We start from the raw sequence: 15644 nt of genomic DNA on the forward strand, positions 1-15644 counted from the left end.
AGGGTAGAGGCTAGACGTGGTCAGGACGCAGCAAGCACATCGTTGATGAGGCCAAGGAGAGGCGAGGCAGCTCAGCGTGAGGCTCAGTGCCCCACGGGGCTGATCTCGGCGTAGGGAGTCTTGCTTCCATTCATCACGATGTCAAAGGGGATTTGGCGGGGAGTCTGAACGCCGTCTCCACGCACACAACTTACAGATCACAACGGATTAACCGTGAAGTGCAAACTTATAAAACGTTTGTGTAAGGAATAATACGAAGTGGTGACTATCAAGGTTTCAATTATAAAATCATACGCCCCTTATATTGACAGACAACATTTGACGTACAATGTCAATAATAAAAAATTGATCTTTCGTTGCCTTAAGTAAGCACTCAATTCCAGCGTAGCGTTCCAAAACTTATAATGGGAGGTGCTAAATTGGCTGTGTTGCGTTCTGATATCATTGACTGCCATGTGAAACCTATTTCGATCAACCTAGCACTATCTTATAGGCTGTATATTTCAGTCTGCGCAAAATATGTACGAGTGCTCGTCGACTTGAGTTTTTTTTCAATCTTAATCCATCGAGCGCTCAAGGCAGCCATCATTTACCATTACGTTCTTTATTAGCGTTTTTTGCCGCGCAAATGAGCCACCATGAAATGGTTTGGGCAAACTAGTGTAAATGAAGAGCAAGTTGGAAGTTGAGCGCTGCCATTCTAGCCAAGCGGCTCGCCTGTCGAGCTGTGCCTCAGCACTGCCTCTGCCTCTCTGATTTTCCGCTCAGTGCGCTTCAAGAAGTGAGGGTGGATGGTCGTCGTTAAAGCAGCTGCGTGCTTCAGTGACCACGTGTCACCTGTCATCAGCGTTAAGAGTGTAGGCTTATCGTGAGGAAACTTTGAGTTCATCGGCTTGTCTCTAGACTGATTTGCAGTCATGCTTCGTTGTCTTTATCTTAAAGTGTGGATGATCAACTTGATTATTTGAAAGGAACTAAACAAACGTTGTATGATCTTAGCAGCCTTGACTTTTCCTCTCCATATTGTGAACTGACGGGACAAAAAATAGAAAATTGCTCGGCGCAATTAGGCACGCGTTGCTGAAGTCATACTGCACGACGCCACGAATGTCATCATCACTCTCACCTCATGACTGGCGCTGTTTTCTTAACATTTGCGTAGATGCAGTCGCTACAGCCACACTGAGTCCTAATCACACTTCACAGTAATGTTCTGTCGACTTCAGTGCACGAGATGAAGGATTATCGATTGTAGCCGTTGTGAACTTGTGAGTCATGGACAAATCGAATTATTTTGCCTTGAATAAGTTTGTGTTTCGAAATTTTATCGTTTCGCACTTGCAAGAATCGATGCTCCAGCCATGTTTTTGGTATCGCTGTCGAGTGATTGTGTAAATCAAAGATCTTGTGGAGCTGCTGAACTAAAAGCATCCCTAGGAAAAATTGCTTGACGAGTGGATGGTAGAAACAGCAAAGAAGAGCCTGTATCGGCGGTTGGCGGCCGACAATTTATTTGGCCATCGATAAGCCAGCCAAGATTTGCTATAGTATATCAACATGGCTGGCAGAACCTTGCTTCTCCTGCTAGTGACGGTAAGTTGTTGCTCGGAGCAACAGTCGACAATAACTCGACATGGTTGTGACAATTTGACATACGCCATCTACCTAACCAATTAGCAGCACGTCACGAGTAACCCTAATCTTCAGCAGATTTAAAAATTGATTTCTGTTCGAGTATGTGAAAAACGCAATCTCTCTGAAGTTCAAGCAGGGTGGAATTTATGAGGGTTAATTGTGAACAAGTGTGCATGCATTTGATCTAATAATTTGAAAATAGACTTTCTTTTTATATTTTGCTGATGTTTTGGAACTTTTCGAGTTACCCGACTTTCGTTAAAAGAACATTCATTTTGCGAGTACTGATCCTAAATTTATATACTTCCTTTTAGTGACATAAAATACTGAACGTTCAGGTAGAGTTCGAATGCCCAATAATTTGTAGAATGTAATGTGACTGAGATTTGCTGCAGCTTTGCTGTGCACATCGAGTAATTTTACCCAACCATCCTTTCGTTAGATTATGGCGAGAGTTATTCATGCGCGTGTGTTTCGTTAGAGTTGGTTCGTTTACTGCTCACTTTGATGTTATAATCTCTTCGTAAAATGTAAGCTCTAATCAAACGCAGTATTCAGCATAGTTAGCCTACCCGAATCTCGCCGCCTACTGAAACGGGGCAGTTGCCCTGCATTGTCTCGGATGGTCTTGAGTTGGTGGTTGACCGCGTCGAATCAGCTAGTGGCTTCTCAATTACTATCTACGCAGCATCATGAGCCGGGAACTAATGACACTATTAGTGGAACTGCTTCTATGAAGCTCTAAAAATAACGATAATCTCGGATGTAAACATAACTTAATTTTTTTTTTGTACCACGAAGTCATCGACATTGACAATCATGTTCAAAGTCTGGAGAGCTTCTCATTTTATTTTAATAAACTTCTATTTCACTGCATCAAACTTGTCATTATAGCTTTATTATAACTTGGCTTAAACTGACATTACCTAAGCTAACCGCACGATGAAAAATTTACGGAGCAGTTTCGTTAATTTCAGTAGTGTTTCTGAGGCCTGTAGGCCACCAATCATGAAGGAATTATTTATGGCCTGGAATGCGCTGATTCTTTCTATGTCAATGGTTGTCGATGGTCTGATCCTTTCTTATTTTCAGTTTAGTTCAAAACTACCGCGAATACTGAACGAATATATTTCTATTTACAAGCGGCTAATTTCATTTCATATTGAAGTGAGGGTACTCTTCTAACATGTATGAAAAAGCTTCGACTATTAATTACTGTAACTTTTTTTGGAAATAAAATTTTCCAAGTTGGTGCTGAGATTTTTGGGCAACGTGCATCAATGACTACGTGCAATATGAAGTTCGCATTGAAATCCGGAATCTTCTAGATTTCAAACAAGACCCTTATGCTTGATGATGTATTTTTTCTTGTTGCTAGGAGTAGTTTATACCAAGGCACATAGTACGCATCTAACTGCTCAATGTTCCCCGTCAAGTATGAAGGATTTATGAATGACAAAATGGGTTTGCTTGAGTCCCGAGTGGAAACTTGGTAGGAAGGATATTTGATGAGCAGTCGGATGATGAGGCAATTCTAAAACATGTCTAAGCACAGAAGTAGGTTCCGACCTTCATGATGTGGGGAGCTACACAAGAGGCCGGCGCTGTCGCGATGTAATGAAGTGCCAGCGCTTCATCATTTGATGGACTGAGGCCTCATGAAGAAAATATCCGTTCGCCTTCGTTTCTTTTGTTGGTGGCAGAGCCAGACTGATGGACTGAGCTGTGGTCTGTGGCTTCTCAGGGACTGTGCGTGTTTGGTATGGTCTTTAATACAAGAATTTTGTTGGTCTACGCGTCACCTTTGTCAAAACGGATTTTCTTCTAATTCAATTGTAGTGTAAAGGAGAGTAGTAACATGGCAGAGGACTTTCCAGTTAGCTCATATTTAGTGATTTTGAAAACGCATGTAGATCATGGAATCTGGATTTCCTGAAATGTTGGCTCAATTCGTGGCGCTTTATTGCCGTTAAACACGTTTTCGGAGTATGGTGATTATATAGGAATGAGTTGTTTAGGAGAGTTGTCTCGCTTCCTTTTCATCTGAGATGGAAGACGGAGTTAGGGAATGAGTTGCTCAAGAATATTACCTCACTTCTTAACCATCTAAGTCAAAGAACTATGTTTAGGAATTGGTTTTTCAGACACGTCATTTGTCTCCTTTCTTAGCCATGAAAAATGGAGGACGCTATTCCCATGCCTGAAATTCTTTGATTATAGGCGCACAACTAGCCAATCTCAGGATGGCTTGTGCAACCATGTCGGCCATATGAGGAACCCGTAATAAATGTCCTCTATTGCCCTGATATTTCATGCCGGCGGCCTCATGATCGCGTTCCGTGTTATTCTTGCTCGCTGGTGAGTCTTGTAGCGCCTAAACGCGTCTCCTTACGGACGCTCGACACGCCACCGGCTCCGGCTCCGACTCTGGTTAAATACGGACCTGCACGCTAGGCTGAATTTTTCAAGATTATTTTCGCGATTAAGAGGTTTTAATGATCTCAAATCGACATTGTATCTAAAAATGGAATGATTACTGGTTAAAAACAATATAACATAGACATGAGAGTTTCTGCTTAGTCGTTATAAGCTGATCCGGGTGAGAGAGCTTTGGTGAAGAACTCAGTCCGGGGCTCTGCAAGTTTTCATCTGCCATTGCCAACTTTGGACGACTTCATCACTTGTGTTGGCAAGTGAAATGCTTTATGGTGCGATAAAGCTTACGTAAATTCACTGTTTCTTTCGGTTGTAAACGCTTAAGTTCTAGGAAAAATTTACCAATTTGACTTCCTTCGACGTTTGATTAGAAAGGAAAACGTTGCTCGTTTCTCGATTTATTTTCTCTGATTAATATTCTTTTCACGTAAAAGTAATTTCTACATCTAAATAGTCCCTGTGAAATTTTGCGCGCGAGTATCAAAGATTTAAGAAGAGTAATCATGTGTAAGAACGTGCCCCGATAATGAATTGTTTTAGACGAGCGGAGGGGAGGGCAAAGAGTGGGTGAGGGTGCCAGCTTGCGTGTTGCATTTGTCATTTTTAGCGACAGCGCCGAACTTCGCGACACGCGCGTGCCTGCGCCTCGTAAGTCGCGGGACAATCACTGGGCCTGCTGGACTGGACGGCTTGCTGGAGGTGCTGGATATCCTACTGTTTGTTCTGGACGACCTGCCTGACGATCTTAAGGACGTACTGAGCGACCTACTATTCGTCCTTGACGACCTGCTAAACAATCTTCTTGACGCACGAACGGCCTGCTGTAAATTCCATTTAGCAAATTTAAATGCTGGTGGCTCGCACTATTTGTCACGGACATCAGTTCCATTATAATGTGTTAAGTATAACTGGCGGATCAGAATTTTTACAGGAGGTTGAAATTTTAGTCTCCAAAACTTCGTCACATCCCGAGTCTGTGTGAATCTCCATTTTTTGTCAAGCCTAAATTTATTGCCAAACTTGCTTGTTCTTATTCACTTATAATCATATGCGCATAAGTTTAAATGATTCTAAAAAATGTTAGGGATCGCGCAGGGTGCGCCAGCTATAGGCTGTACCGTTCGGTAGTCACTCGCCACCGACGATGTTTTCACGACCGTGTTGTATGAGCAGGTGTGGTGCGGGCAGTAGGTGGCCTTGTTGCAGCGGCCCCCCACTCCTCTATAGAGCGCCTGTGTCAAGGCAGTAGCCTCACAGTACTTCATGTCAATAGTTGAGGTGCTTGAACTGATCAAGAGTGCTATGTGTGAGAGCCGTCTCGTTAATTTTTGTATCTGCTAATTCAAGTGCGAAGGGACAAATTCTGATAATATCCAATCACATATATTATATAACGAAAAATAATTTCCCTATGTGCTTTTGAAACGAGATTGTTCTGTGATTTTTGTTGATTGAATGAAATTTTCTACGCAGTTTGTCCAATTTATTTAAAGTTCTCCACATCGACTAATAGCTCATTACTATTTATTTGCATGTTACTAATTATGAATAACGCCACATAAAGCTAATATAATCACATTGACGCTGTATTTGAAATGAACATTACAATTGGTTAAATCTGATTCTGATTTTATAAAAGTTTTTATCTAATTTGGCAAGAAAATGTCGAGCTTGTCACTAGACGATAGCGCACCGCACTAAACGCTTCTTCTGCGCACTTCCATGCAACATTAGGATGCCATCGATCCAACCACACGACATTCTTCCTCCCTTTTAATGCTACGATGGGCTCACTGATGTGTTTTTTCTCTTGTGTTTTGTTCGAGAGCTTAAATACTCAGTGAGTTACAAAGGTCACTGCGAGTCAGAGACCTTCCAAAACTGTCTGTTTTTGGTCATTCTTGACGAGACGCTCTACCAGGCCTTATACTCTCCATGAGATTAGCGCGTCTATTGTTAGATAGTCTTCAAGGCTGATCTGCATGTCTTTTTTTGGTCCGTTATAATAAGACTATTACGTTGGGGAATCGAGTTAGCGACGTTTCCTTCGATGTAGTTCAGATATCTTGAATTGAATGGAGATTCTTTCATGCAGTTATCCTTTCCGCAAGTTGTGAATTTCCGCTTTGTTTTTTACTAAGGTTCTGACTTTATTGTTTCCTTTGTCCCTATTTTTATATTAATGGCTGAATTTTGTTATTATTTCGTTTGTGAACGCAACTTATGATGCTTGCTGGAACGCACGTTCGTGGTATTTGACACAATTCAACTTTCGATGCCGGTCACTGAAGAGGACGAAATCGAGCGTTACTTAGATGAACAGGCTTTTAATTGAATCATTTACGAGATTATTTAGCACTGTAAATTCCTAATTAATGCAATCAAATTCCTGAAATTTATAACTTTTGCTCTAGGTTCAAATGAGCTCACATTTCAACGGTCGAATCTCATAAATTATAAAATATATAATGTGCAGAGAGCACATTAAATATATAACTTTCTAAATATCTCATCAGAATAAAAATATAAAACAAAGGGATGCCAGTTTGAGGAACCAATCGGCCGCGACGTCTTCCATACATTATTATATTTAAATTCAATATATCTGTAGCAACGTAGCGAGCTCCCGGTGCTCTAAAAGTTTGTTTTTGCATCGCAAATCTCCGTGTCTCAAGCCGAGTTCACGTGCATGATGTGTATGATACTAATTCATAGCTAAAAGTACGTGCGAGCTCGTATCGCGAATAGCCAAGTTACAGGTCTAGTACGACGGCCGCTCGTGCCGTCTGCTTGTAAATATTTAGAAGCAGAACTCTACACGAAAGCTGCTTGATGTGCTTCCGTGCCTGCGCTCGACGTGAGCACCTCAAGTCTGAGCCCGGATGCATAAAATGACGCAGGAGCACCAATAACGATTTTAATTCACATTTAGCTAGATTGGGGCTACTTATATTTATTTTTTGTTACATATAGTCGCAAAAATGTAGTGAGATTTTTTAAGGACTAGCGACAAGACGAGATGAGGCCTCCCGGCACGAGTATGATTGTGTGGTTGAGGTAGCGGTGCGCCGTTTCATCACAGGCAATCATCGATGAATTATCGTCCACCAGTTAAGGGTTAGATCAGTGGCATGGTTGGCGGCCACATATTTGCGTTGAAGTTCCAAGTATTTTTTTTCGTGTTCACAAGTTCAAGCAGCGAATAAAATGGCCATCGACCTGAGTTGAAACATTGACTGCGGGTTTAATCTGTCTCACAATATAGTATTGTAAAAGATTTTATTCGTCCTTTATTGTGGATAATGTCCGAGTCTCGTTTACTTTTAGAGTGAAGTCAACTTTTATTGCAAGTAAAAAGTTTTAGATAGGCATTAATTTATTTCTACAAGTGTATTTATCTAGTATTCATTTGAATGTCGATTAATTAAATAGTGGTAAATTATTTTAATCCTTTTGCTTATAATCGTATGAGTTTGACCTACCACTCATCCAATGATGAATGATTCATTACTTTCTCTGTATGAGTTTTAATTAAATTAATATAATACTTAAAAATAATTGTATTAAATCCAAAATTTTTAATACAAGCATGTTTTTCGTCCAATGTTATGGTAATAAATTTATTGGAGTTTTGTTCATGTTTTTGATTGCATGCCATTTGAATGTCCTCGAATATCATCTGAATATTTTTGCAGGCGTTCGTTGGCTGCAGTCTGGGCCGGCGTCACCAGCGGCCGCAGTTCTGCGCAGACTTGCCTGTGAGTACTGCGCTGTTGCTGCGCTGTGTGCTGCGCTGTTGCTGCGCTGTGTGCTGCGCTGTGTGCTGCGCTGTGTGCTGCGCTGTGTGCTGCGCTGTGTGCTGCGCTGTGTGCTGCGCTGTGTGCTGCGCTGTTGCTGCGCTGTTGCTGCGCTGTGTGCTGCGCTGTGTGCTGCACGTTCTGCGTCATGTGCTGCGTGATGTGCTGCGCCATGTGTTGTGCCATGTGCTGCGCCATTTTCTGCGCCATGTGCTGCGTGACGTACGTTCTGCGTCATGTGCTGAGTGATGTGCTGCGCCATGTGCTGCGCCATGTGCTGCGTGACGTGCTGCGTGATGTGTTGTGCCATGTGCTGCGCCATGTGCTGCGTGACGTTCTGCGTCATGTGCTGAGTGATGTGCTGCGCCATGTGCTGCGTGACGTGCTGCGCCATGTGCTGCGTGATGTGTTGTGCCATGTGCTGCGCCATGTGCTGCGTGACGTGCTGCGCCATGTGCTGCGTGATGTGCTGTGCCACGTGCTGCGTGATGTGCTGTGCCATGTGCTGCGCCATGTGCTGCGCCATGTGCTGCGCCATGAGCTGCGCAATTAATGTCCTCTGCAGCGTGCGGCGCTATGTGCTGTGTGATAATCTTGGTTTGCGAGGTCTATTCTATAATCAATGGCTTTCATAAAAAAAATGTTATCAAAGAACGGAACACATATGGGCGACTGAACTGGAACTGAATACTAGCAAGATTGTAAGAATATTAAATTTAATTAATGCGATCACAAAATTTACAGAGCGCAGGAGCGGCGGATATGTGGCCTCCCTACAAAGAAATTAAGTCCATTTAAGTTCAAATTTTAATACTGAATCGCGTTTCCTCTAATCTTCAATCATATTGCAGTACGAAAGCTAAAGTTAGCAATACGAAACTTTAGAACATACAATAGGACAAATAATATAATAGTAGACCCATACCTCTTCAGGTGCAAACTTTCGCTACACCGAAGTCTGCCAGGAATCGCGAGCAGAACAGAGTAACGTCGCACGCTGCAACGGATAAGCAACAGCCCGCTTTCCCAATCTATACCTATTGCTACTGTTTCATTTCTTTTCTTCCTTGCTTACAAAAGAAATCCTGAATATTATTGCTAAATATTCTAGTTACATCATACATGCTGCGAATGTTTTTTACTGCGTTCTTCTACTTAGAGTTGACTGACTATCAACTCCGTCAATCGCTAAAATAAATGACATGTTAGTGTCACAAGTCTATCGCTATTTGTTTAGTGTCACTATTTGTTTAGTGCTGTGCGCTAAACATATTACACAATTAAACCAAGCATGCGTTCCACGCGCTGAACCTGAACACCAGTACAGGTTATATCCACGTACTATCGAGCTAAGATTGAACACAATAAACGTCATGGGCACGAGTCTCAGTGCTACCTCGTGAGCGGTTGTTGAAAGTTGCATCTCGGTAAATATGTTAACATTCATCTTAATCGTACTATCTACTTGCTTTCATTGTTTTAAATAATAGATTTTCCGATGAATTTCAGTCTATTTGGTTTTTTCGCGACCAGTGTTTTGAAAAAATTTCGAACCCTGCACTGAGGTTTTGAAAAGGTCAAACGTATTCTTTATTCATATCATTGTTTGTTCCAGAATATTTGTTCCAGAAGCTTCACATTCTGTCATTCTTTGTTCGTGTTACCTGAAGTGAAACTCTGCTAAGCCTCATCTTTATGGACACGTTCACCTGCAACATCAAAACTCTAATCAATTCCGCTGTTCGATCCTATACTTTATTTTTCGTTAAATGCCACAGGAAAAGGTCTCTTTGGAAAACTTCCATCGTCTCCAGGCCAATTTTAAAGCATGAATGCATGTAAATCACACAATTAAGAGAACGGCAATGCTTGTGCATTTCTCAAGACATTCAGCTTTTGGGGCTCTTCTGCGCAGCATATCTTTCTAGGCAATAATTAGGAACACTTATATACCCTAATATTGATCAATAGATATTAAGAAAATGCTCTCACTATAAATTATGATAGGGCATGCCACTTAGTAGGTAATCTTTGTGTCGTATTCGAATGCTTATGAGAGCATTTATCCCCTCTTGCTGGAACAGGTTTTGCCTTCTTAAATTCTGCAAGGCTTTAAAATAGGCATTGCTACGTAATCTCCTGCTATGCGCTAAGTGCTGTGCTATGCAAATTAAGCGATTGGATATTGAATTTATGAACGTTGTTTTTTCGTGTATATCTTTTACTTGAGTTTCAAAAACTTGCAATGGAAAGCCGAGATCTCTGCTGATGGTTCTTCCGCACCGCCTAACATTCTCGTGATGATCGAGGCTCTATGACTCCTTGACCTCGGCTAGTTTCAGTTCATGATCCTGCATGGTAAGAATAGCAAGGAGAGATGGCTGCGCTCGGTCAATATAAAAGGTAATTAATTTTGTGGAGAATTCACTAATATAATTAGATATGTAGACCTACTTCTGAGCGATCGTGCTGAATCTTGAAATTTGTATAAACGTTAAGGACAATTTTTTCGAATTTCTCTTACATCGCTCTAATTAATTAGAACGGAAATATTTTATCACCGTTTTGCTGACTTAAAGTAGTTCTCGCATTTACTGCAATTTTAATAAATAAATTTATGTTATTCACTGGTTTTAATTCCTAAATGTTTGTTCAAAGTTGTAATGCTTTTCCTGGCAGTTGTTTGAACTTACGTGAAAATAACGATGTCATTGAGGGAAGAGAAAGTGCGACGAATAACGAAGGATTTGTTCGAGTTATCTGAAGTGAAACTCTACTAAGCCTCATCTTTATGGGCATGTTCACCTGCAACATCAAAACCAATCAATTCCACTGTTCGATTGCACTCTGCTTCTAAACCAATCAATTCCATGCACTCTGCTTCCAATAGAATGAATCTCGGGAAATAAAATACAAAACTCAATCATGTTCCACGTAATTTTGCCTTACTATAACAACAACGCTGCTAATGGTAATGAAAAATGTCTATTTAAATAAAAATAATCTGTATTAACAAATACAAAATTTCTTAGATGTGGCATATGGACCTAATTCTGCATCTGAAAATTACAATAATTATAAGGGAATTGATTCAGACTTCCGTTGATAGTCGCTGTCACTCGTTGTCTATTGTTCGTAATAATTTTTCCTGTAGATATCATTTGAAACGAGTTCTCGTAGCAGCAAAGAACACACAAACACCAGCAGGCGTTGGGTGTCGCTGTCACTTGATCGTTTTTGTTCGTCATGCGATCGCTAGCTCCCCATGCGACAAGGACAGCGTTCGTCTTGAAAGGCTTCACTGCGGTGACAGCGGCCACTGTGTCACCCATTGAGACCTCGTCAGTCTCATCGTGTTCGGTTCTTCGCGTGAGTCGTGTGGTTCTTGTCATGTATTGTTCTTCGTCGTGACTTTCTCCATCTTCGTCTTTTGAGGTTCGAATTTCGCCCGCTTGGAGTAGAGCTTGTAAAAGCACAGAATTTATTTTTTATGCGCATTCCAAGTGTAAACTGTTGCTGTTATCTGAGTTCTGTTATCTAATGTCAGGTAATTATATAGCATATCTGCCTGAGGGTACGCACGATAGGTAAAAAAATTACCGAACGTGTTTTCTCTGATAATTCCGGGATGAATATTTTATTCTTTTATTTTGCTTGTCTCTCCGAAATATCAATTCGGCTGTTTCTACGATCTGCAGACTATTATTGCATAAATTCGTTTTAAGAAACGTGAAAAGATCACACTTTAAATGAGACGGTCTTTTCCTGAGTCCCAAAATTAAGAAACTAAGTTTACAATGTGGATGCCCTATAAATAAGAAATAATCATGTGAGATAATATAATGGTTTATATTTTTTATCAATTTAAGTATGCTTGTTATATTTTGCATACGTTAAGTAGATGTCTGTCGGCATCTGTGAAAATGTTTACCAAAATTTGACGGTTGACACTTGAACAGAATATGATTGAAGACCGACTTGAATCGACAACAAAAGGCATTTATAAGATAGCTTCTCATTGCCTAAACAATTTTTCTACTCCAGTAGGTAGATATTCTACCCATATTGATTTTATACTCTTGAATTGACCAGTAACAGAAATTACAGTTATTCAGATTCTCTTCCGCATGTGCTGGTGAAAATTACCTGAAATGTTCGAGCTTTTCCAAGTCGGAATACTTTCGTGTTTCTGTCTTGTCGGTCTAAAGCAGGCAGCTGAACTGTTCGTACGAGAAAGAATGTTGATATAGAATTCATCCAACGTATCGATCAAAAAATAAAAAAATACCCAGCTGTACCTCTACCCTATTTGGCTGCAATGGAATGCCCGTCAATGTATGGGTAGGGCGAGGTGAAGTGCACCGCTGCTTCTCACACATTGACATGATGATGAGGTAGTACGGCTACCTTAACTACCGTTCTGGTGACAACCTGCTCACTGCTCGCCTCATTCGTCATGTCGATATTTACCTTCTCTCTCTCTCTGCAATCATGGTAGCTTTTGCGTACAGTAAATAGAATATTACCGTCGCACTTGGATGATTTGCGTTGTTCTAAGCCGTAAAAAAGTCGGATTTACTGATTACTGACTGATATAGATCATACAGATGCAATTTTTAACGAACTTGGAAGCACAATAGCAATTCGTTTTTTTATATCTATTGAAAGATGCGCGTGTTTGTTCTGTTGGCATAAAATGATATGGCAAAAAAAAGTGAAGTGGTTTTGTTATCGAAAGTGTGTGTACGAAAAACAAAAAATTAGATCAATACTCGCTGCAGTGAGTTACAGAGCGCATTTTCGCGTCCGTCCGTCCGTGAAGTCACGGACGGACGGACGGACATGATGAGCACAATAGCGCCTTTTTAGCGCATTTTCTCATTTACGGAAAATGCAATGGAATGCATTTTCCAAAGAACACACCATTGTGCTCGCCATGTCCGTCTGTCTGTCCGTCCGTGACTTCACGTTTTCGTTGACGAGAAAATGCGCTCTCTGTCACTCACTGCAGAGAGTACTGAGTTATATTTTTTTCTATAAATGAGAAAATGCGTTAAAAAGAGTTGAGACGCGGGGTAAATAAAGCTAAGTAAATTTTATGGTTTTCCTGTAAAGTTGGAACTCATTCATTTCGCGTCATGTTTCATCTATTTTCATTTTGTTGACACTAACGGGCGGTGAATGTGAATGCCGAGTGAAAGATGCGATGCTCTTGAAATATCAGAGTTAACCTATTCTTGAGTGTTAGCCGCGAAAAAAGAAAATTTCTTTCATGAATCAAATTACCTTTTTAAAATTTTCTACCTTAACTATATGCTGCGATGTTTTTCATTGTGAGGAATATATTTATGTTCTATAAAGTTATAAACCAAAATGACAGTTTTTAACCAAAAAGACAGTTTTTAACCAAAAATGAGAAACGCAATCCGTTTAAATCAATTCAGCGTAAATATGCTGATTCAAAACCTAATATATATTTTTGTCTATGTGTATCTCATCCGACCTGTACAAGAAAATTTAAATAAACTTTTAATTGAATATAATTTAAATTCGATTTTTTGTTCTTCGTGTATGTGTGAGCCTTAAATTGCATATCAAAATATTTGCTTGAAAAAAAGTTATGTTACCCTAGGATTACTTGTATGTAAACCGCTGAATAAGGAACGGCTTTTTATCATACGAGTATCATTTTTCTACAGATTTATATTTTTTCGACTAATATCTATTTAACGTAAAAAACTGCAAACCTGCACTATTAATTGAGTTGTCATGAAGTGTCAGTCACTCGCAGATCTTTTTGCATGTTATATTTCCTTCATAATTCTTTTTAGATCGCGTCTCTCCTTGAAGCCTCTTCCTGGCTCAGAAGATGCTCTGATGTCCAATTAAATTGTGGGTGTAGTCGAAATACCACAGGGTAATACAGCGTGCTGAGCTCTGTTTGTGTCACTAATTTACGACGAGGAAGATTGTTATTGCTCTCTCGCTTGGTTTTATGGGAGCAGGACAAGCGGTGGATTATGGTCGAAGCATCGTGCGTCAGGCTTGAGGTTTACCCACAAAATATATTGCTGGGACTACAAGCGCTCTTGCCGACTCAATAAGTTAGTCGAATGCTCGAATCAGCGATAAGTGTCAACCCTCTTGCCGATTCCCAAGAAACGGTCGTTACGATCGTTATCGAGCCAACTTTTTGGTTCTCTTCATTGCCGAGGCTCCCGAGTCCGTTCAAAGCTCAAATCGACTTTACAGGGAACTAATGAGATTATTTATGTTCTTTGAAAGTACTTCTTCTAGGGAGCATGCAAAGCACACATATGCTGTGCAGGATTTTATTTTTTATTCTCATGGTTTGAATTCTATCCGCAGTTCTTTATATTCTGAGTGTTTTGATAACAAATTTTGTGAAATAAAGCCACTCGCATCGAATCAGAGTAACCAGCAGTCTAGGTTGCAATTATCTGGCTGATAAGAAATTCCATTGGCTCATCAGCTGGCCTCTGCGCTTCAGAGCTCATGAACTCTTCCCCTTCTTCCCCTCGTATGTTGTCTTATCTTGGGGAGGCATTAAGGGGTCATTGAGCGGCCGGCTTCCTAAACGTTATCCAAGTTTTGCGGCAGCGACTTCAAAATCTGTGATGGTGAGGAGAAAAGAAATTTCTTAAGTTGTAACGAAAGTCAATTTTACTTGTTTAAGGTTCAATATTTTTAAGGAATTTGGGTTCTGAATCTACGTAAAAAATCAATAAAGAGAATGTCTGTCAGCAGTCGTTCATCCTTGCATGAATGGAAACCCAATTTGAAATTGGTAATTAAACTTTCATTTGAAATTCTTCTGACCGTGCTTGCAATTTCATCACCAGATCCACCGTGACATTTATAATGTTTTTAGAGTTCTTCGAGGATGGAATTGTTAAGTTAACGAGGAGAGACAGCACGTGTCGTGCTCGCCATCAAGACCTTCATATTACAGGCATCATAAGCTGTGATTCTTCCTGAGATTGTGCCGTGCATCTTATGTGCACCGCTCCGCCCAGCATTGTCTCGCTCAACCGCATTCCTGCCTTTTGCAGAAAAAATCCGCTTCCAAGGTTGCTTACTTGACTACTTTTGTTGTTCTAGACTTTACTTCGTAATGTGATCGCTTGCCTATAGTTGCATCGACTCTGAGTAAGTGCGTGCTGTTGTAGAACGATACGCACATACGACTTCTTTCCCTTTTCATCATCAGATTGTCTGCATAATTTTGTCGCCTGTTGTTTTCAGTTCTACAACAGTTGCTTGAAAAATAGTTTTTATTTGTATTTTGTGAGCTCGTGAATTTATGAGCAAGCCATTTGAAAAAGAAATTTAACTTCTATATAAATAGACTGATTAAGTGACTCAAGTCTCGTAATTCACGCTAATTCCTCTAACTCTAATACCAAAAAGAAAAAAAACTTCAGCAAATTTAAGACTTTTCGGAAGAGTTGTGTAAATAACGCGGTTGAGGAATGGCAATGAACGGCACCAGGCATCCAAATTAATGAGTGCGTTGGATGAAGGCGAAACGGAGTTTGTTCGCGCGTCTCGGTTTCTTCATGAAAACATTCGGGTTTTCGTGGCCTTCAAGAGCTTGAGGTTGTTGCCAAATGGGCTAATTAGAAGCCGTGAGTTTACGCAGCTCCTCAACATTTCCTGATGAAGTTTAATTACGCGAGTCGCGCGTCTTTGATGCCGAAGTACGCCACGCATGCCAGCTGAAATGCTAAAATGAACGCAGATATATTTTTCTCT

General features: G+C 40.5%; 1 protein-coding gene across 1 annotated transcript in view; it reads left to right on the forward strand.

The window, feature by feature from the left end:
• Positions 1 to 767: 767 nt before the first annotated feature.
• LOC108678922 (metalloprotease TIKI2) overlaps positions 768 to 15644 on the forward strand; it is a 53440-nt gene continuing 38563 nt past the window's right edge. The window contains exons 1-2 of the mRNA XM_018167418.2: positions 768 to 1593; positions 7767 to 7829. Coding sequence (XP_018022907.1) covers positions 1558 to 1593; positions 7767 to 7829 — 99 coding nt within the window. The 5' untranslated portion in view covers positions 768 to 1557. The remainder of the gene's footprint in view (positions 1594 to 7766; positions 7830 to 15644) is intronic.

This window comes from Hyalella azteca, unplaced genomic scaffold (assembly GCF_000764305.2).
Source record: "Hyalella azteca isolate HAZT.00-mixed unplaced genomic scaffold, Hazt_2.0.2 contig3451, whole genome shotgun sequence".
Classification (NCBI taxonomy): Eukaryota; Metazoa; Arthropoda; class Malacostraca; order Amphipoda; family Hyalellidae; genus Hyalella; species Hyalella azteca.